The sequence below is a fragment of the Copadichromis virginalis genome, linkage group LG19, assembly GCF_057382275.1.
Source record: "Copadichromis virginalis isolate Kocher_CV1m ecotype Utaka linkage group LG19, C_Virginalis_male_GT1.1, whole genome shotgun sequence".
NCBI classification, from domain to species: Eukaryota; Metazoa; Chordata; class Actinopteri; order Cichliformes; family Cichlidae; genus Copadichromis; species Copadichromis virginalis.
In genome coordinates this window covers 35,170,887-35,193,934 of record NC_140636.1, presented here as the reverse complement: position 1 = coordinate 35,193,934, position 23,048 = coordinate 35,170,887, and the positions used below count along the sequence as shown (strand labels likewise).

Below are 23,048 nucleotides of genomic sequence, written 5' to 3'. Positions count from 1 at the left end.
TCTGATTTAAGGCTCAAAACAGATTTGGTCAGTGTGCCCTATTTTATCCACTAAAGTCTAACCTTATCATTCATAGTAAAAAGAACTGGGCCATATGGCATGGTGAGTACATCTGGCAGCCTCCACCCCCATCAATCACTTTTAGCCAAGAAGGAGAATCATTGGCTTTTATATAAATCATGAAAAATTCACGATTCTTAAATCACCCGGTCTCTTTTCTGCCCATCGCGGCCATTTTTCTCCCCTCTACACAGGCTATTGGCGGGACATGGCCATCAGGATGTCCGATTGATTGGTTTGGCAGCATTAGAGACCATAAAGACGGCCACAAGCAGAAAACTCTGGGAGGACTACTGCAGTGTCCTGGCTTAGAGCTGAAGCAGAAATGTAGCATGACACAATGCTCAGAGACATGCACTGCACAACTGAAATGCAGTAATTGCTCTGCTGAAGCTGGGTGCTTTTCATTGTGCCTGGCAAGCCACTAATTGGGAGATGGGGAATTTGGTCAACTCCCACCAGCGAGTGTTGGTTTTAAAATAGCAGAAACACTGAGGAGGAAGCCAGTTAGAGCTTCACATGGTAAGAAGCAACAAGAAGCATTAAGATGGAACATGGCTAACGCTTGTTAGCGTGGGCTTGTTAAAGCAGACAAGTTATAATTTATAAGACAGACCTTTGTGCCCAGATTCCCTGTATGTGGTATGCAGCTTAAAGTAACTATGCAAGGAAGACTTCATTATCTGAAAACAGCTGGCCCTTGTCCTCATTGGGTGTAACAATGCTGCATGGTCATGCATGCCCAGTTGAATGACAGCTAGGAGCAGTGATACGCGCTCAGTTTCATATGACCTTGGTAAAACATATTGGGTAATCAGATTATGGTATTGGCTGCCATATGTCACAGGAATTGAGGAAGGGAACTGAAGATGGGAGTGGGGTATAGAGAAAGATTAATCCCCAAACAGGCTGAAAGCTGCATAATCATGTATTAGCAATACTGCCATAACAAGAACTGGATCACAAAAATATCTGAGATGTGACTGGAAGTGTAGTTATACTCAGCTCTATGCAGACTTAAATCATTGTCCAAGCTCAGCTCATCATTTCTGCCCAGATGCAGTGCAGAAGCTCTACAAACCACCTCAGCAACCAATCACAGACAGCTAAGCTAGCTAAAGTCTACTTTCTTCTGAATCAGGGCTGATTGTACTTTTTAAAATATTAAGAGGTGAAAGTCAACACCAAGATAACACAGAGAAAAGCAAATTTGCACCTTAGTAAATGCATTAGGCATTACATTAGCCAAACTGCAGGGCATGAGCATTGGCACATGAAGTAAACAATAGAATGTGTCACTTTAAAATTACCACCCGCATGATCACACTCATTAATAAGAACAAAAGCATCAATAAGAGGGGCCAGATTAAAGAGCCCAGATCATAATTAGTTCGACATTTGCAAACCATGAAGGTCCAGGCTCCACACTGACCCACTTAGCGCCTTTTGGCTGTTCCCTGTGATGTTCATTTATCTGCGTTAACATCTAAAGTGTATTCAGTTATCAAAAGGGCAATCGAGTAAACAGCAGAGGGAATTCATTTAAAATTAAAGCCTTCGCTTTGGGACTTGTGGAGCACGTGGACAGTATGATGCAAGGTCTTGGTTTCAATATTACTTTGGAAACCTGCTTGAAATATAAAAACCGATGAGGAAAAAAAGAAAAATAACGGCAGTCAAATTTCATACATTTTATATTGTGGCTACGTAGGGAAGCACATAAAACAACTTCCTTTCACTGGGTGTTGATCCTAATCACTTCCACATGAGCTATTCTGGACTATTTATTTCTCTATCTGCCCCTTAGTTTGGCTCCAGCTCATCTCTTTTCTCCCATCAGCCACCGAGCTGAGCATTGTTGGCCTGTATGTGATGTAACTCAAAGACCCCAAGTTCCTTAAAAAAAAAAATTCAGCACTGTCGCTGAAGTGTGGGCAAAGTAGCTGCATAGACCGACATAAAAATAGCTAAATATTGCCTGCAGTCCACGAGTGCATTAAATAATCAATGGAAGGCCATCTGTTTGCTTTTGGAGATTAGAGTGAGGATTTTCAATGGGCTCTTTAACCATGTTACAGAGATACTAAATTTAATAAGATGGAATCACTGAAAGCAGCATAAACTTGGGTCGTGCAGTCTGGAGCAGGTAAAGCTGAAACCCACACTGAGGGTAAACGGTGACAGAATAGCATGACCACAGAGCTAAACACAGGCTGGAGGAAGAGAGAGAAATCGTCAGTCACACTGACATCACTGAACTCAGCTTATACCACGTACGGCTTTGCAAAGATTACACAGGGAACGCCGTGGGTTTTCAATCCCATTATTTCCGTCATTGTCAGAATCTCATACAAGAAGACAGATTATTACAAGAGGAAATGAGATGTACAAATAAGGAAATCCGAATCCATTCTGTTTTCTGTAGCCCTTCCTGCCTACTGAGTCCCTGATCCAAATTGGCAATGCTCGAGTTACTACTACACTCATGAGAACTCTGCTCAGGTTGAACTCTGTGTCAACTTTATGCCTTTGATCCAGGACACTCTTACTAATCTTCCCCACAGTGCTGAGAGAGTTAAAATAGATCATTAGTGAAACTATTCTCGAGCCCAGCTTGCCCCTTGTACAACTCTGTTGGGGAGGTTTTAATTTGTGGCCACACATCAAATCCCGAAGCAGAACCCAGCAGTCACAAACTAAGAGGACTAAGAGAGCCTGGCCTGTTTATTAGATAACAGCCTGAATGGCAAATACATCTCTCTGTGTGGAAGATGTTTGTCAGTTACAATGCTGCAGATTGACTCAGCCTACATCTCAGGCACTGCATGTGCCGCTACAGATGCACAAAGAATGCCTTTCAAGGTGTCTTTTTGTTCTGCTCTTTGAAATTAGCGTCTGCAGCGCCAGTCGAAGGGCATCTTCTAACAAAAAATGGTTTTAAACTACTGAGCGAGTAAAAGCATTTGCATCAAGGCAGGGTGTCTGAGCATGAATCGCTGCGTTAAATGCTTGATTTCTGACAGCTCACCTGTTGTTGTGGAATTGCTGGAGGAGTTCCACTTGCAGTTGCTCGGCGGCCTGCTGAGGTTCAGATCCAGCCGAGTGACGGCCCGTTTATTGCCATTTTTGTCTATGATCTCAGAGAAGATTTTGGGTTCATCTGCGTTACTGGAGCTGTCTTGATCAGGGTCAGTGTCCTTATCTGAAAGGAGTACAATGCGGTGATTGAGTTGCGGGCTTTCCTGTTTGGAAGACAGAGGGGACAGGACTGGGGACATGCTCTGGAGGCTGTTGGAGGCTGGGAAGGAGGTGCTGAACACCCCAGCGAGGGAAGGGGAAGAGGGGCTATTTTTGTGGGATTTGGGCAAGGGCTCAGTGGTATTGTACAGGGGCAGTCGCAGCCCCTCAGAGAGTTTGTTACATGACTTTTCCCCCCTGACCCTGTTTGGCCCTCTCCACTCTTTATAGCCTTGTTGGCCTTTGCTAGATTCAGGGTGTGGCACAGCCCCGTCTGGACTTGTGTGACTAACATGTTGCACCCTCCCTTCTACATCCTGCACTCTGGCAACAACCCTGACTCCAACATTCCTCTGGTTGATTTCACTATAAAGCTGTTGAGCTGACTTGATTGCTGATGCATCCTCAACTACCATGTCAACCGGAGAATCAAATCTTTTAAGCGGCCTAAGGTTACTCCCACTTTCTCGCCGGGTCAGACCCTCCATTAGGCTGCAAGAAGATGACTGGTAACCCAGTTCTCCGTCACACTCTGAGAAACAAAAATCCATGTCGGGGTCAAATGTGCGATTGTCCTCCATGAAGTCCCAGCCCTCACGGGTGATCTGGAAGGGTTCCTCCACTGGCAGGATGGGGTTACTGATCGGACAGACACAAGAGCCAACGATTGGGCTCTCAGACACATGGCCAGAGGCCTTGGTACCTGGCATCTGCTCCACTTCCAAATCGGCACATATAGACAAACTTTTCTCAGCTGGAAGCTCAAGACACGGCTCTCCACCTGGAGTTTTCTTCTTCATCTTACTGTGCAGGAAATTCTCTGCGCTGTCAAGCTTCTTCCCCCCTAACTTCTTCATCTTTTTACTTTTAGGCACACCTCGCGTCTGCTCTGGAGACTGATTAAGGGAGTAGATGCTGCCGCTGAGAACCTGACTGCCAAGATGAACGTCTTGACCCTCCATGTACTCCTGGAGTTTCCCCTCCTGGTTACCCATCCTGACTTTGTTCCTGCAATCCTTACACAGTGATAACAACTGCGCCAGCAACTGGTGGTGCTCCGCCACCAGCCAGCAGAGCTCTGCAACTGCTTTCTTTGTTGCCTGCTGGGAGGTGAGCAGTTCGCCTGGAAAGTCAGAAGACTGGCCTCTTTGTTTGGACACTGCAAGATCCTCCTTTCCTCGGTCACAGTCATTACCAGCCTTGTCTGAACGAGGGGCGCGGCTCTTGTACTCGAAACTTGGGGCCCGCCTCTTGGGGAAATAACGGCTGATGTTGCTTAGCTCATGGATGGGTGCATACAGAAGCAATATAGTGTGGGTGCCCTGCATGATGGGTGCCATATTAATCACTCAAGCACTGTGAGTATGCGGACGGACTCAGCTCGGACTGCAGAGGAGGATCTCTGGCTATTCATCACTTGGTCTGTCCAGATTCTGTCAGAAAGAAAGTAGCACAGAGTGATAAATCTGCTTTTGGATGGACACTTTATGTTCAAGTAACATACCTGTCCTGCTAAAGACACACATTACCTCCACATACCACACTTTAATTTCTTCTTTAGGATAAAGCTTTAACTAAATGAAAGCCTTTAATCTGAGACGGGGCACTGCTAGGGTAGGCTACATCACAACAGTCCTTTCACAAACAGGAAGCTTCCATATTTCAATGTCACATTAAAAGCTGGACACAATCCAGCAATCATGCATTTAAGAAGAAAGCTCCTAACCCCAGCTCCACCTCCATCCTCCTGTCCATTGTTGTGTAAGTGGATGAAACATTTTTAAACCGCAGTTCATCAACATTTCACAAGCTGCCGCATTTAAAAAAAAAAGAAAAAGAAAAAGCCTTGCTAGTGTCACACAAGGTGACGACACACGCCGAGCCCCGAGCAGGCGGCCAGCAAAGATGTTTACAAGCAAAACAGGCTCGCCCCCGCATGTCGCCTCATGTCTCAGCAGTTTATATGATATTATAATCCGATGGGTTACTGTCACCTTGCAGGAAAACACGAGTGTTAAGATGGCAGCGTAACTACACTGCCCTGAAGGCTTTCGGGTTACAGCTGCCCACTTACAAGTGAAAACCAGCGAACATTTAGTTAAATTAGAATTTTAATTATCTTGAATTACATTTTTTTTTAAAGCGAATCTTCTTCATAAGAGCTTCGGTGACGTTTAATTATCGTTAACCAGAAGCTGAAAGTGCGCTACAACCAACAGCACCTGCTGAGGGTTGAAGCAGATGCTAAAAGATAAATACTTACTTACCCGTTTTAGTGGCATGGCAAATATTTCTTCACATCTTCTGCGGTGCAGCCAGCCAGTGCCGAGTGCTCACCGCTGCTTCTCCGGGCTCGACAGTCCTGATGGACTTCCGTTTAGTCCAATAGGGAGAGCCGCCGCTGGCTCTCTGCTCTGTGATTGGTGCCTTAGTGTTTATCCACAGCCCACATTTTGAGTCAGTGCAGCTGCGGCTTGCAGGTAGGCCATGTGATGGGTTCGGTGTGTACTTCGGACAGGGAATAAATAAAGTGTGGCTGTGCTTCAGCTATGGCAACAAATGCTACTGTTTTCTCGGATAACTTTGAAGAAAAATAAGCGAAAGCGTCGCAATTGGCCTTTGAATGACTTAACTAATATTTACAAAACAGTGACACCGGGTGGCCAACTGTGAAAAAAATTAATGAAATTTTATATATATGACAAAAGTGTGTGTATAAAATTAGATAGAATATTCAAAATTTATATTAAATTAAATTCTAAGCGGCATGTCCAGGGTGCCTTCTTTAACCTATTACAACTGGGATAGAGCAAGACAAGTGTTTTCAGCGTAAATAGTCTGGGACCTACGCAAATAAATGGCCACGGAAGTCCATGCATGCACGGGGAAAGCCATTTCGTAAAATTTCTATTCAAACACCAAAACAAGCCAAGATTCTGATAATAAACACATAATTAGAACAAGTGTCATAGCCTCGGTCGAACATGTTTAGAGTCGGACTTATGTCCAATAACTACCGTTTTGAAAGCTGCCATCCTTCTGGATAAAGTAATGTGCTCTCTCACATTTCCTGTGTCGTCTAAATGGGTTGTCGCGGTGAGTGAGGTTTCGGAGAAACAGGCGCGTTTGGACATTTGCATTTGTTGCGAGTTAGATTTGCATTGTTGGGAAACTGGAGAACTGCAGAATGGCTGTTTCTACAACGGTTTGTATCCAACGATTTTAAGGTTTATCATTAAAAACTTAAATGGGCGCTAATATGATCATGATTGATTATATTAATGCTAATACAAATACTTCTGCATAACTTTGAAATATTACTTAATCCTTCGGATGTACTTTTTAAAACATCACAGGAAGAATAAGATGAAGAATAAAGTAACTAAGTATATATGGTGCAATGAATGGTGGAAGGACGCCATGTAGAGCTGGTCTTAGCAGTTTGGCGCACTGACGCTAGAGGGCAGCATCTCATCGTGTTGGGGCGCCTGCGTGTTTATTCGCTGTAGATGAGATGAGCGAGCTTCATTATGCTTATGACCAACCTTTGGGTCACCAGAACGACCGCTGTCACACATTATAAGTGAAAAGTCTTACTTTGCATTCATTAATATGTAATTGAGTTAATCAAATATCTGATAAATAATTTACAAGTGAGGTAGTAGTTGTGCAAGAACCCCCCCCCCCCTTTTTTTTTTGTAATAATAAAAAAAGAGCTCTGTTAAGACATCATAGCAAATGAGGGAACGTTGTTCTAGATTCAGGCTGATTTGGAAGACGTTTGCACTTCAGCGGTAGCAGTGACATATTTTCTATACAATAGTCATATCCACACTTCCTCAAACATTTAGAAATGATCGGCAACATAAAAAAATAGAAAAAAAGGAAAACAAATAAATAAATAAATAAAATCCCGTCCTCTGCAGGGTGAGTGCAGGACCCTCCACACTGAAAGCCTGTGCGGGTAGTGGGGTGCTGACCATGGTGCTGATCTGGAAATGGCAGCTAGCGTGAATTTCTTGCGTGCGCCGTGGTGGGAGGGCGCGCTATACCCCACGCTTTAGCATGCGTGTCGGGAAAGAAATTAGCTTTAGACGGAAAGCGCGTGTCGATTTTTTGAATATTCCCGCTTGTGCTAATAAGGTCTGACGGTGACGTCGAAGACACATACCCCCCCCCCCCTCTCCAGCATCTTTCGCTACAGGACTCGTCTTCTCCCCGTTTCCCCGCCACGCACCCGTCCCCAGTTGCTCCAGCCCTCCGATGCTGACACACACTCCTCCTCCGGGCGGCGAGCACAGGGGCGTGAGCGCAGGGGTTTTTGAGTGACACATGCTGCGGTAGTCTCCCGCTGTATGGCCGTGGATTAGCTATATGCTAATTTCGACAGGAGAAGGCAGCCAGCGGAGTCTGAACAGGCTCCTTTGCAGCCATGGCTGAAGGTGGAGAAGGAGAGGATGAGATCCAGTTCCTCAGAACTGTAAGTACATTACTTGTAAGCGCTGCTCTGATGGCTGTGGGAATATGTGTAGCTCTCTGTGTGAGTGTGTGAGAGATTATTCCTGTCGATTGGCTGCCACTTTGATTTACTGACAGATGTTATTCTGTCATGTAGCTTTCGATAACCCTCTCCCTTTGCACATCTCACAGGCGTTGACAGTGCCCTATTGTTTTGCGCATCGTTCACTGACAGCTATTGTGTTTCGTACAATCTCTGCCGCTAAGAAGTTCACAGCGGTATTTTCCCCCTCTTCTGCTGACAAACTTACCTGTTATCATTATGTGGTAACAGTTTGGCAGTTCGAGCTCTGCGATCCAACTTAAAATGGCTCACTGAATCAAGAGGCTTCATTGTTCTGTCAGCGTCAATTGACTTGTTTTTGAAGAGAAAAAAATGGACCTCTGAACCAGTGTGCTGTATAATGCACTAACGTGGTAGCCTGGCAGCCTACACTGCCTGTCCAGACAGTCGCCCCAGGGTTCCTGTGCAGCAGCAAAGGTCTATGCAAATGAACTAAGAAGGAGCATCTTTGCAATAATCACAGTCTCACTGCAGCCAGCCCAGATTACCAACGCTGTCTTACTCGTCAGAGACAAAGCTAACATAAACAGACAGTATTGTATGCTCATTAAATAGTGTATGATTAGGATTAAACGGGCTGAAGACTATTTTCTCTCCTTGGCTCTAGCTCCGCACTACAGTGGAAATATTTGCCACTTAGTGGAAATGGATTTCTCTAGCTGAGGATGGGTGTTTAAGCTCGTAAATATCTAGCTGTGTTTGGACTGAGAGGAACGCTTTCTACTGCTGACAATGATAGATGTTGACACAACCCGCTCATCCACAAAAAAACGCACCGAGAGGCATATCATACCTGAAAAATTCCACGCTAGTCTCGGATAGATGAAGGAGCGCAGCACCTGGAGGTCTTCCAGATAGACCCAGAGACAGTAGGAGGTGTTCGGTTGCACACACCACTGGCGCTGCTGCTTGTGGTTTCCCTTTATTAAGCTGCTTACAGATGCACAACCTGCTGTACTTGGAGGCACACACAGTAGCGACGTTGTTGTTGTGTTATGCAGATTACAGCCTTTTTTAAAGACTTGAACAGAGGTGTTTTAAATGACATTTTAATTAGTGATTAGATATTTTACAGCAGCGTCGGATAATTAGAGACGTCCAGCTTTAAAATGTGACTTTAGAGGCATGAGCAAGACTGGAAACCACAATCCAAGACTGCCCCTTCCTTTTCACTCAGAAGTAAGCTTATACCCCCTGCTCATTTGCCCTGCAGCCCCCCAACCTTTTAGCCACAGCACATAGAGGTCACCACATCAGCATGTCTGCCACTTCAAAATAGAGCTGACATTTCAGCACCGTTTCTTCTCTTTTCCGGCCTTGAATTTAAATGCCACAAATCCAGAGTTAAGATTTTTAAAGTCAACCTCAGGTGAGAGTTTTGGAATTGGCGGATTTTTCCTTGCTTGGCTCTTTGTCCAGTTTGTTGGCGCGTCACTGAGCAATTTTCGTAAACTCTGGAAGCAGAAGCAAGATGACACTGAGTAATAGAAAACTGCTGTTGCTTTTTTTTTGTTTTTGTTTGTTTTTTTAGCGGCTTGTTGCATCCTCCACACAGGGAAGCGTCTGGCAGAATGGACGGTGTCGGGACGGCGGGCGCATGCTTGGTGCTCATCAGTGTAAAAGTGTGAGTGTGTGCGTTTTGAATGCAAATGCGGAGCTGTAGCTGTGTGGTGCAGTCAGGCTGCACCAGACGTGCCACAGCAGAGCACAGTGCAGAAATTATTCATCAGTCCAAGTAAGGCACAGCTGAACCGCTCGGCGTAGAGGAGCAGAACAGATATGTGTGCGAGGATGTACGGGCAATGAAAGCAGTCCTGCAGAAACAAATGCACAGTTGGATGCACATATGCCTATCCAAAACATCACACACACACCCACGGTGACTACTCTTGCCTTTGCACTGATGCCACTTAGCGCACTTATAAGCACAGATATGCTGAGGCTGTATTTCTTCCTTGCGTTGAAATGTTGACTGTTACTTGAGACGGGGAGCTTGATAAAGCAGTTCGCAAACTGCCTTTTCTAACAACACAAAGTAATTTCCCTGGAGTGGTAGCAGAAATTACCCCTGCCGGACTGCTGCCTATAAACCCAACACAGTGGGAGGAAATAAAAGGAAGAGAGGGAAAGAGCAGGGATATCTCAGCCACGGGTAATTTGATGTTACAGGAAGAGGAACGGTGCTGATTGTGAGCCAGGAGACTCTGACAGAAGCTTCCCCCACAAACTGCTGTTTAATGTCCAAGGGTGCGAGGGGCTGTGCAGAGACTTTAATAAGTCTGCATATTCCACAGGCATTGTGTTCGCCCTGTTTGCAAATGTCCTCAAATGCACCGGCTCCATCAGCAGTGGCTTTGTAATAGGCCCTATAGTGAAAAAATATCAGCTTATGGTCACATTGCTCAGGCTGCTCATTATATAAGGGTAGTTTTTTTAATGAATTGCTTGCCTGCTTGTGTCATTAGTGCAGAAAGAAGAGGGGGAATAAAGCAGGGGGGGCCTTAAGAAACTTTCGGTCCTGATGCTCGCCGCTCTTCTCGCTTTAATTCTCAAAAACCACCCTGTTAGCCGCACATGAGGGCACTCGCACAGCTTCGCTGATGGATGTATCCCTGCTAGGCTAATATCAAATTCTGGGGCTCTATTAGCAGTTTGAGTAGGAGTAGCGACTTTGAAAAGGCCAGACCTGAGCTGTGACTAATGCGCTGTGGCAGCGCTCGGCTTGTTTATGTGAAGGCACTGGCCTCACTTTGCATCCAGGCGATGACTGCCAGCGCAGCAGCACAGAAGAAGCAAAGCAATGAGCCTAAACAAGCAGCACCAGAGAGAGAAAAAAGAAAGGAGTCTGTAATCTCAGTAAAACACTAATTTTGAGTGTGCCGCGCGCCGGCGGCCTCGGTGCCAGAGGTCGCTCGTCCTGTGCGTCTCCTTTCTGCTCCTTCGCTGCTGTTGCTCTTTTCTCCTCCATGTTTTTCTTCAGCTCCTTTCCCCGCAGATGAACTTTCATTTCCCTCTAATCGCATAGTTGTGAATAACTGCAGCTGTGCACGTTATTATCACGTGTCTTTCCTGGAGGATGTCATCTGCAATTTGAGATAGTAGCAAGAGTGCGAGGGTGAAGGAGCCTCACGCTGATCCAGAGGCAACCAAAGGTGCCCTTGTTCTGCAGTCAGAAACTTTCAGAGCTGAGAGTGGGTCCCTGCCAACCATTCATCATTCATATATCCATACTGGGGTACTTGTTTGTGCAGGGTTTGAGTGCCACAAGTATGGCAGGCTTGCACTGTCACTCACTTGGTCTTTGTATAATTATTAGAGATGACCATGAAATTATTCCACGGACGGGAAGTTCGGTTCAGCACATCACCGCGTTCTGTGTGACACCAAGGAGGCGAGCTTTAACGCTATTATGATGAGTGCTTCTGTCATTTCACGGTTGAATTAAAAAAGTAATAGCTCACTTTTGTTAGTGAGCGAAAGGCATTTCGAGTATAATGGTGCAGATTTTGAGCGCAGGGAAAAAGCTTTGTAAGGAAGCGATTTCGAAAAAATGTCTTTGTTTGTTGCTCCCCATCGTGTTGTCTTACCGGTGTTTGTGTTTTTGTGTGTTCGAAGCAGAGAACTGATGTTTTGTGTGAAAGCTTGCCTTTCCACGTTTGCATACTTAATTCTTATTTCTGGCCTGCTCGCTTGGCGCGCGTGAAATCAAAAGGATGTGATGCATTATATACATATCACTGCTCAAATACGCACACGATCATAAAGCCTCATCACACTCCATCTCATAAAAAACTCAACTTACAGAGCGATAAGTTGGTGTGAGGTTAAGAGTGTAATTGTTGTTCAGCAGGAGGCTGTTTCTCTGTGATGAAGATGGACAGATCAGATAGGCCTGGAATGAAGCCAGAGGGCCTGCCCAGAGACAACACAGTGTAAAGCTGCAGTAATGAGCTATTGATTGTGCCACCAAATGAAGAAATTTCCTCAGCAATGTCAGTGGCGTGCGGTAAGCAGGCCTGATTGATCTGGCGTTTCGGATATTGAATATTTAATAAGGCAGTGTAGAATCTGTATTGTGACTGCTGGAAAACATCAGAGGGAAAAAGCATGAAATTCAATATGCTTAAGTTTTTTTTTATAATTAAATTATGAAAGGATGTGAAAAGTGATCTGTTTTATCTCTCGATTTTCTTATTGGAACTAGCATACGTAACAAAATTCACTGCAGGGTTTTTATCACTTTCTTTTCACATGCTTGTTTAAGCCACATTTGTGTAAAACAAACAAATTTCCATTTAAATCCACACTAACGTACACTTTATTCCCCTGAACTGCGTTTTCCCGACACAGTTCACTTTATCCAGAAACAAAATGATTTTCTTTCTTATCTTTACAAGCAGCATAGATGTATTTGAGTCACGGCCCAACAATTGACTGGAGTTAAGCAGCAAAAGCCTTAAACACCATAAGTCAAAGGAAGCAGAAGCCTCATAGGTTCCACCTCCTCCAGCCACTGTTAGCCTGTTGGTTGCTGTTGCCTCCTCCATCATTACCAGGGCCGTCTCCCATCTCTCTCTGGGCTTCTCTTTGCTGCTGCTTCTTGGCAGTTAATGTTGGCTCGCACACTCGAGCATATTCTGTGTTGCGGGATATGCTTTACTCTAAAAAGCTGTAGCTATCTATTAGTCATTGATTGTAGAAAATCTGTGATACAGATTTCTGCTTGTGAGGCAGTTCTTGGCTTTTCCTCTTAAGTACTTTTTTCTGAACTGTTTTGTCTCAGAGCAGAATATAGAAGATTTCTCTTCAGGTTAGCATAAAAACTGAAATCTATAAAGCCCCACTGGTGACTTTGGAGGTCACAATTTTGTTAGTGTGTAGCAGAAACTGCAGTTCATTTAAGAGTTACCTGAGCCTTGCACCAAAAACAGGTCAATCTCCATAAGTAACGTGAAAATGCCCAAATTAGCAGCACAAATAGAGATATTTACACCCTAATATCAAAAATTTGTTTTGCTCTCTTACAGCTAATGTCATAAAAACTATCCAGTGGATGACTTTGTATAGAGTCATGTGAAAAACTAAGTGCACCCTTTGATTCAGCAGTAACTTGAAATAATAATTTTCTGTTATAAGGACATTTTCAGTCTCTCATGTCACCGTGTTGGATTTGGCCCACTCACTGCAGTCACTCTGTTTGATTCAGATTTGCTGGTGTTCTTGGGATCATTGTCCACTTGCACAGCCCCTTTTGGGCCAAGCTTTAGCCCTCCATCACTGTGCTGATAGTTGATATGCTGTGTTTGGTTTTCATTAAATGTGGTGCTATGGCCAAACATCTCTATTTTGGTCTTGTCTGTCCAAAACATATTGTTCTGGAAGTCTTGTGATTTGTTCCGGTGCATTTTTTGGCAAACCTAGCCTGTGCTGTCATGTTCTTTTTAGAAAGAAGAGGCTTTCTTCTGGTAACACTTACAAACAAGCCATACATGTTCAGTCTTTTTCTACTTGTACAGTCAGGAACTTTAGCATTTAATATTCTGAGGCCTGTAAGAGCCTGAGATCTAGCAATTGGGCTGTTTTTACAAAAAAAGCTTTGCACGGTTTGACCTTGGGGTGAATTTACTAGGATGTCTACTCCTGGGAAAATAGTGGCATTCTGTTAACACACCTTTAATGCTCAAAACCAACAACCAACTCCAGAAACTGCTGAAACTTCTGCTTTTATAGAGGTGCTTACACTTGTTTATGATCAGTTAATTAAGGTCATTTGATTAGCAGCACCTGGCTGCTGCTTACTCTCCTTATTCTCATGGAAGCATCAACAGTGCACTTAGCTTTTCAGAGAACCCCGTGAAAGCTTTCTTTTTCACATGGCTGTAACTGTGTAAGTTGGCCACTTAAATTCGGTTAATACAGTCTGAGTTAAGACCAATGACTCTAAAAAACGTTGCACCCCACTTTAAAAGCATTATGGTAGTAATTAGAATCAAACCTATGAGAAAGAAGACCCCTTGAACATAAATCAGCGTAACTACTGATAATGAACGAAAGCATCTTTGGAAAAAAATTATCTGAGGAGAATTTTTAATTTTAATCTGACCCCAGTCCCATCCGCTAACATGCAGGAGGTGGGGTTTATGACCTATACTGCAGCCAGACACCAGGGGGCGATAGAGACGTTTTGGCTTCAGTTTTGGGAAGCTGTCGCGTCGTCCATGTTTTCTACAGTCATTAACTGTGTCCAGTTGGGACACAGCTAAGGTGGCAGTTCAGTTTTTGTGTGAGGTACATGCCGTTTTAAGCTAATCGCTCACTAGCCAAAGTAGCATCCCATGTGACATTTAATCTAGCATGAACCTTACTAGCCAAGTTAGGTAGCTAGCGCGATACCTTAGAGAAGTTTACTGTTTACTGCCTCATCCAAATATGGTCGTACCCAATTTCAAAAACACTACAGTGACTAAAATCCTGAACTCTAGGCTTCAGAACAGCAGTCTGAAAAACAGTGGTAATGACCATTTTTTATACACAATTATATAGAGTCATTCACATGCTTAAATTATAGCTAATTATAGCTATAGGTTAATCAAGGCTGTTTCCTTCTTCCTGTTAAGCTAAATCTAGTGTTTAGCTAAATATTTAAAAGGCATAATACCGGAAGCTACTTTCTCATTTAAATCTCGGCAAGAAAGGAAATACAAGTTTAAAAAGCACTGCTTGTAGTGGTCCTTTAGTTTCTCATTCACTTCATGATTTTAGTTGTTTTGCAGTAACATGTGTGCTGCATGAGTTCTATCACTCTGCAAAGAGTTTGCTGCCTCAAAATGTATTGAAAAAATATCATCTTCCCATTTTTAATTACCTGCAGGAATAGCACCAAATCCACCCAGTGAGAAAACATTTGGCTCATTTAAAGTGTTTGCCAAACAAGACAGATGTTCGTCTGAATCTGTAGCCATGAACACAGTGCAGTATTCACTGAAGATTTATACATCAGGTGCATCAGATGGAAAAAAAATAAAATAAAAACAGATGTACTGATGGCCTTTACTGCTGTGTCTGTGAATTCAGTAAAAAAATGAAATGGTACATTTGTCAGGTGACACAGTCTGCTAAGATGTTTTTAAGATATTCCTACCTGTGCAGCTGATAGGCCTGTTACCACTGTTAGGCCTTTAATAAGCCATTTAGAAGAGTGTTTACTGCTGCAATCTGCTGCTGTTGAGGCTCACTTTGCAGAAGTTAAGATCCTTTTTCCAGATTTATTTTAAAGTGAACCTTGACGGTTATCTGAACTGTAACGCCAGGTCTTTATGCTTTTGGGTAATACACTTCCAGCCGTGTCACCTGAGCATGTCAGTGAAGAATCTTGATTGAGTCGACCGAGGGAGTGTAATTGGGTAATTTGCGGGATGGCATAGGTGCATCCAGGCGCAGCAACAATTGCTATGCTGAGAAAATCCCACCTCGAGGCGGGTGCCAAAGTCTCGGCCCTTTCAACTGATATTGACAGCGTTACTCATAAAAGATTCATACCTCTTTAACAACCCCCGCGTCGCACCACGCCAACACAGACAAGGAGGCATCACTCTTTTTATTGGGTCTTTTTGCTGCAGAGTCAACAATGTGTGTTATAAAAACATAAAGTACTATTCTGCCCCGGCAGCAAGCGAGGCAGGAGATTCATGGGCTCCAGCAAAGACAATCACAGCAACACACATGCTTGCTGACACATATCCAACTTACCAGTGCTGTGTTATATTTTTAGTTTTCAAGTGCATTCTCTGCATTATACTGTAGCTTTTTTGTGTGCTCTACTTTCTGCTGGGACTCTGCAGTGCTTCAGTAAAGAGGCAACCTTTATAGCTAGGTCTGTGTCTAAGCCTGCAGGTGAGAAATGCTGGAGCTTTTGTATCCTTCTGCCCTGCTAAATATCTGCAGCATTGCTCAGCCCTCAGTAACACTCACTCCCAGCTCAAAGAAGCGTTACTGTGGCGGTATAACTGAGGAGCTGACACTACAACTTTCCCTTAATACGCTCTTAAGAAGCTCTTCCTTAAATGTATGACAAGTCAGAGTGCTATGGGCTGATTCTTTTTATGCAGTAAAAGTTACCCTACAAGAGGCTGCCACAGAACGTTGGAATTAGATGCTGTTTTCTGCACCAACACCTGCATTTTCAAGACATGCACTGAGGTGTCCTGACTCCACATTTGGTAACTGCTACTAATTCAAGTCTCTTTACCTCAGGATGCTTTTCTCTACTCTTGTACGCTCCTCTACTTTGAATCACAGCGGTGCTTTAGCTTTGACACCCAAACCCTTCACCCGGTCAGCATCACAAGTCCCTGAACAAATCGAGTTTGACACAGTGATGCCTCAGCTGTAGTTTAATCTTAACCCTCTCCTGTGCCAGGGGCACATTATGGCTATGCTCACATGCATGGAGATGAGCGCTCTGAAGAATTTTCATCAGGTCAGGCCTTAAAGGACAATGGATATTTTTATCCTGGAGAAGCTGACACTGTGACCACTGTTAGAGCATATACAGTGTAGGAGACAAGTGGAATACTGTCAGTCTCTCCAGGATTATGCAGAACAGGTCAGAAGTCTGTTTCTCAAAGTTTGAAATTTGACTGCATTTGTTTGAATTCATTAACAATATGAGAAATAGAAAATTTGCCTTGTTTAAATGTCAGGCACACAGTTGTCCTGCACATCTGAAGTAAAGAAATATACAGGTCATATCTTATTTGTCTGATTATAGAAAAACTCAAACTATTTGTGAGGCAATGGTTGGCTTGCATAGGAAGCCAGTCATTGGAAGTAACTGCTACTGGCCTTGAAATAGCAACACAAGTAGAGGTTTCTTTGCACATAAAGCTGGACATAGTCACCATGACATCAGTGATTAGGAAATTCCCATTATGAAACCTTAAGTTGTATATTTTTCTCACTGCCACCTTGTTGTTTTGAAAATGTAAAGGGGTGGATCAGACTGTGAAGTAGTTTGACGCGGCATTCAGTTGATTGACAGTTTGTGATTGTCAACAAAGGTGTTAGCATATGAGAATACACCTGTTTATCCTCCTTTCTGACGAATTATGTGGTTTGAAGCTAGAACGCTACAAGCAGTGCTTTTCATTTGGGCCGATAAAGTCATCAGGAAAGTCTTTACTGAAGTCAGAGAGCAAGAGAGCTGAGGGACACTTACATAGACTTCTATATAACCGGAAGTGTTTTTGACTGTCTATTGTACGGTAAATAGTATATGGCTTTAGACTAGTTATGGCTAATCTCTTTTTCCAGTTTATGCTAAGCTAAACTAGCTAGCGGATGTTGTAGCACAATATTTACCATAGACTCTCCCAGAGTACTGAAAGCACCAGCACTTTCTTCTGTGATTTTAAGTGCTTTCTAACTAACATTCACACGCTATTGGATGCATAAGTGTGCAACTTTATGGGTTAATATCTTACCCAAGGTTATTTGGCATGTAGACTAGAGGGGGGCAAGGATCAAACCACCAACCTTCCAATCAGTAGATGAGCTGCTCTACCTCCTGAGCTACAGTCACCAGTATTTATTGTCATGTCTAAGTGACTGTATTTCTAAGGCGCAAATACAGACAAAATCCTGAGAGTTACAAACGCATTAATGCAGGCTAACATGTGTGTGTATATTGCTAACGCTAATTTCCAATGTAAGTCCAATGTGGACTTCAATAGGTCAGGAGTCATTAAGGACACCAACATGCTTGCAAACACTCACCGAGTGGTAGTTAAACCCTAAAAAGTACAACAACCTGAAACGGAGAGATTCACAGAGAAAAGGTGTGCGGTTTAAAATTTAATGGTTGCACAACTTTGACTTTGAAGGCCAACGTTGTCCTTTTGCATTTGTGTTGCATTTTTCAAGTTTCACTACAGCTTGGAGAGTGAGTGTTTGGAGACAAGTCATATAGGGCAACAGCCAGCAACCATTCAGCAACTGTTCTGAGAGTACACAAATGAAATCAAAGCAAATCACAAACACAGATTTTCAGCAGGACTTGATTGTTGGAGCAAAAATTTAAATTGAATTTTCTTAGAGGTCTCTTGATTAGCACTTACAGTTCAACTTTGCTTTTTATGTTTTTGTCCATTTGTGTCCACAACAACTCTGAGCTAGTCTGCTGCTGTCAGAATATTGGCAGGTCCTCAAATGTTGAATTATTTACCATACCATATCATACCACCTTTATTTATAAAGCACTTTAACATAAAACCAGAGTTCACAAAGTGCTGTACATGCTAATAGCATAAGTAAAGAAAATTAAAATGAGATAAGATAAAATAAATAACTAAAAAACTAAAATAAATTGAAACATGTTAAAACATAATTTGTGTTTATGTAGAGCTGAACCAGGTTATGAAATTGCAAAATTAACTGCAATCACTGCTCTCTTTTATATTGTAGGTCACATATCCAGCACCTCCCGTTCTTGACCTGAAAGCAAAGCATAATTTCCATCCATACCACACCACTTGGGACTTTCTTTAGTGTCACAAGTTGAAAAAGTGAGTCAAAAATCATGCTTGACTTGCTGCACATAGAAAGGTTATAGATGCACCTGTTAGTGCTGCTCTCCCTTCGGACCTCCAAGAAGGTTCTTACCCTAAAAATAAAACACATTGCTTGTGGAAGGGTAGAAGCAGCCTATTTTCCTTTACCGTGTGCTCTGCCACAAAGAGTCTCAATCCCCTTGTTAAGTGACGCTGCTTTGCAGAGAGGAGTGGAAAAGAGTTTGTTCCTTTTGATTTCTGGTGCAAGCCCGAGCTACAGTGCTGTCACATCTTGCCCCCGAGGCTCCCCAGTGTCATCATGTAGCCAGGGGAAAAATGCAATAACACCCCAATCTTTTTCCGTAGTCACTGTAATGCTTCAATGCCAAGCATGTAGAAACATTGCAAGGTATTTTTTTCATAAAATAGCCTGCATAGACCTAAAGGAAGGCAAGAAAGGAAGGAGCGAAAGTGCTTGCTTAGCTTTTCAGATTAAGCCACCGCCAGAGAGGCAAAGTAGTGCTGCAAGGTGCAGTCAAACATTTTATAGCCTCCCTGCTTCACTCCTTTGCTACAGAGGCATGTAGACAGTCTTAATATCTCCAGACCTGAGTAAGGTTGGTTCTGCCTACAGGGCTTATCTCTTATATAAACTTTATCCTCAGGTGAACTGTAGCGTTCTGCATTTTCAACTGAGTTTTCTACACAGTACCTATACCATGATATACACACTTGCATAGAGCTAACACTGTGCTACAAGCAGGAGATGCCATTTTTTACCTCGTGCTGTTTGCTTCACAGTGATAGCCACACCTGTCTAATCTTCAAGATGAATTGCCTTGGTCCATATGGTGGCTACTGTTCACAGCTGTATAGTGCGAGTGTATGTTGATTGGGTAATTAGAGAGTCCAAGACTGAATCCGAGGTGGCCATATGTGGCAGATGACACATGAAAATCGATGGGCCCATTGAACCACCGGATATTAGATTATCTTCCCTTTGATGGTATTTTCTCAACTTTTTACTCCTGGAATGTCAGATGAACTTGTTGGATTCACTGATGTGAGGCTCTATCACTTAATGAGAGGCTATGTATACAAATGGCTTGACTCTGAGACTTGTCGGGGACTATCTGGCAACAACCAGTCACACTGGAAAAATGTGCGCTCCCTGGCTGGTTGCAAGGGGTTGCTGTAGGTTGTTGGTAGTCAATATGAAATCGATTGCCAAAGCCCCATTCATGGAGGCTTAGAGACTGGCGGGTGCCCACCTGGTATCCAACAGTTGGTAGGGAAAAATATTTATTTTGCATCTGGTTGGCGAGTTGTTGCTGGAGGCTGCTGGCAGTCACTAATGTGAAACTGGTCACCCAAATATGCTGGTTGCAGTGGTAAGGCACAAATTTCACATTGAGAGTGAATTTTCTCTATTTCTGAATTGATTTCTGGGTTAACTGCAGCTCAGAAAGCTAATGGCAGTTGTCTGAGTTCATGTAAATTAAGGGAAATCACGTCAATCTGCTACTAAACAACGCAGTCACAAGGAGGTTCTTTGCAACTGATTTCACTCAGGCTAGCAACCACTCACCAGCCAGTTGTGAAAATATACATTTTCCTTAGTAACTGAAGGTTGCCAGTGGGTCGCTGACTGGTGTCTAGGCCTGTGTCACTGAGAGCTTAACTGATCTCATGTTGCAGAATGAGTCCAGGATGCAGCTGCACGCCGATTGTTCCAGGATCTGGTCAGTGACACAGTTCAAGAACATGCTGTAAGGCTTTTATCCTCAGCACAGCCTTAAAAGGAGGCTAAAATTTTAACGGATGTCAAGATTAATTTATGGCGTCACCCTGATTTCTGGGATTTTAATGATGTGTGGACGAGAGGACTTGATACTCTCTGTAGCTCTGTTTGCCTTCTGTCTATCTCTCACTCTCTCATTCGGTCTGTGCACTCGGGGCAGCATGTTCAGCAGTTTGCTTCAAGATGAGCATTAACACTCCCATTTACAGAGTAACACTGAGTCATGAGAACAAAGCTTCACTCCTCTTGTCCAAAGTGTTTCTCTCTTTCGCTTTCCATTTCGACTGGTGTCACACCACAGTGCGAGAGCACTAAGCTGCAAGTCTGTGAATCACCCCGACAGCAGAGAGCTTTAATCTCCACCATTCTGTTCTGGAACAAACATTTTTGGCCCACAGTGCTTCCTCTGATACTGGGGGTCCATTACAGGAAAGGATTTTACAAGTCTTGCAGTTATAGTCAGGCAGATACGCTCAGTGCGTTCGCATTGTATTATTGTAAGCTGTAGCATAACTACAGTTATTTTATTTTTTTGTGATGCATATATATCCAATTTATAATAATGTGTGTAAGAACTACATGTTTGGATTCTGATTGGATGCAGCTGCTCATGTAGATAGTTCAGATATGATTACTGATGATGAGTTTTACATAAATGACACAATCAGTACCAGCTTCAAAGCTTTATTTTCTGATTATTCACTGGTATATATTGCCTCTCTCACATATATACTGCAGTCATTCCCTCTCTTTTTACTGCCTACAAATAGGCTGGGATACACCGGGACTTTTTCTACCTGCACAGTGTGTTTCTGGGTGTAATACAAGAATCCAAGGCAGGAGAGTGTCCTTGTAGGGGGTACAACCGCTGCCCAGCTGCATTTAGTTCTGCATTGCCTGACCAGCTGTATCAATCTGTCCAGAACAAAGTCTCAGCGTATGAGCCAGCTTCAGTGCAATGTTGAGTGGCAGCAGGCCTCTGGTAATGATGGAGAATTACTACACAGTGTAATATAGAATGATAATAGGGGGACAAAAAGCTAAGTGGAGGCAAGCGCAGACTGCTGTTCGGTGTGGTGGTGCGTTTGGAGATGAATGCTCCAGGAGCCAGGATCTGCCTCTCTCCTCTCACCTGTAGTGCTCCACTCTTCAAGCTTCCTCCCAGGGGGCCACTTGGTGCCACCCTCAGATCCATGTGCTGTTGATTCACTAGATTTTTTGGCACATCAAGCTGAAGAAGACAGAACAAATCTAACCTCAAAGAATGAGATAGAAAGTGAAGATCTGCTGCAGCTGCAGGAGTGGAGTCTGGATTTATTTATTTATTTTTATCACCACAAGTCTTTACTTTGATGGGATATACTTAGCAAAGGCAATTTCTTCTTTATAGGAGGAGTAATTGATTTTGCTTTTGTGAAGCCATATGAATATTTACATGCTCCTGCATTAGTGCATTTTTTGACTATGTTGGTAATTTTTGCATTTAGCTTCACATTTTAGCTTATTTAGCTTACAACTCTGAAAATAATGCAGTTAATTAGAATCCATGTGGCCTGGTCTCGCATCATAGGAATCATAGAAATAAAACTTGTGGTTTTAAACAGGAGACACAGTAGTGATGATGCTGCTTTTCGTGCAGGTTTTGTGTTGTACCCGTGCGTCTTACTTTCGCAGAAGCATGTAGGTTTTGGAATTGAGGTAGAATGCATTCAGTACACATTCAATAAGTGGAGGAATCATGATGTCATAAGCATAATGCAAGCAGTAGTAATACGAGGCTCATGGGAGCAAAGCATGAAATACTGGAGCAATTCAGTTGCCATTGCACCCAGGCTCACAGTGCCGCCCGCTAAACAGCACCGGGAGCTTTTTGCTCGCTTGCTCCAGTTTGTTATTGCGACTCGAGCTTTATAGTTGCTCATGTAGCCCCTTCAGGATGTATGAGTGAGTGCATTGCCAAAGCACTGCAGCCGCGTGTGGTGTATGATAAGGCAGTGAGAGGCTTTTCGGTGAGCTGAGGCATGCACTGTACTGCAATACCTGCTGAAGTACCTAAGGCATTTCTTCAAACCAAAGGCTTACACGCTCCTCTTGAGAGTCTTTAGATTCAGATTGCTACTTATTCCAGTACTTAGACCCCCGGAGAGCAGTCATTTTGGTTTTCTACCTTAGACCCCCGCGGAGTCATCATTTTGCGTTTCTACCTTTAAAAGCCGGAGAGCAGTCAGTCAAATGCTGGAGTCATTCATATGTATATTAGGTCGTTACCTAGGAATTCTGGAGGGAGGGGAGTGGGGGTGAGTGATTGAGGGGGTGGGGGAGCTGCTAAAAGCGGTGAGCTTCCTTTTGTGTTTCATCTTGATGCATTCTCAATCATCCAGGGAAACAAATCTCCAAAAGTCACCAACTTGGAGTGTTTCAGTTTGCCATCTTAGGGAGAAATCAACACACATGGGTGTATGTCCTTTGTTGCTGACATTTATTGATGAAAACAGTACAAAAAACCAACCATTTGTACACATATTTACAAATGGCCTGCTGAGTGGTGCATGGAGCATGTTCATTGGTTCATGGACCTCCCTGAACTAATGGCATTTATTGCAATTGTCATCTTGCGGGGGGTTACCAGGGTTCCATCTCTAAATGACTGCTGGTCAGCAAACCTGGGAAACCCACAGATAATTGGAATTATGGCACGAAACCGCTTCCAAGACATCATGCAACACCTACGCTTTGATGACAAGTCCACCCGCTGTGATCGAGCAAAGACTGACAAGTTTGCTGCAATTTCCAGTGTGTGGGGATCATTGGTCACCAACTG

At 43.4% G+C, this 23,048-nt stretch overlaps 2 protein-coding genes across 2 annotated transcripts in view; one reads left to right on the top strand and one right to left on the bottom strand.

The window, feature by feature from the left end:
• Positions 1 to 5,640, bottom strand: part of LOC146686681 (formin) — a 47,940-nt gene extending 42,300 nt beyond the window's left edge. The window contains exons 1-2 of the mRNA XM_085440554.1: positions 5,565 to 5,640; positions 3,089 to 4,730 (exon numbers count right to left, since the gene is read on the bottom strand). Coding sequence (XP_085296680.1) covers positions 3,089 to 4,637 — 1,549 coding nt within the window. The 5' untranslated portion in view covers positions 4,638 to 4,730; positions 5,565 to 5,640. The remainder of the gene's footprint in view (positions 1 to 3,088; positions 4,731 to 5,564) is intronic.
• Positions 5,641 to 7,503: 1,863 nt separating this feature from the next.
• Positions 7,504 to 23,048, top strand: part of LOC146686680 (ryanodine receptor 3) — a 110,662-nt gene continuing 95,117 nt past the window's right edge. Inside the window, exon 1 of the mRNA XM_085441255.1 lies at positions 7,504 to 7,777. Coding sequence (XP_085297381.1) covers positions 7,730 to 7,777 — 48 coding nt within the window. The 5' untranslated portion in view covers positions 7,504 to 7,729. The remainder of the gene's footprint in view (positions 7,778 to 23,048) is intronic.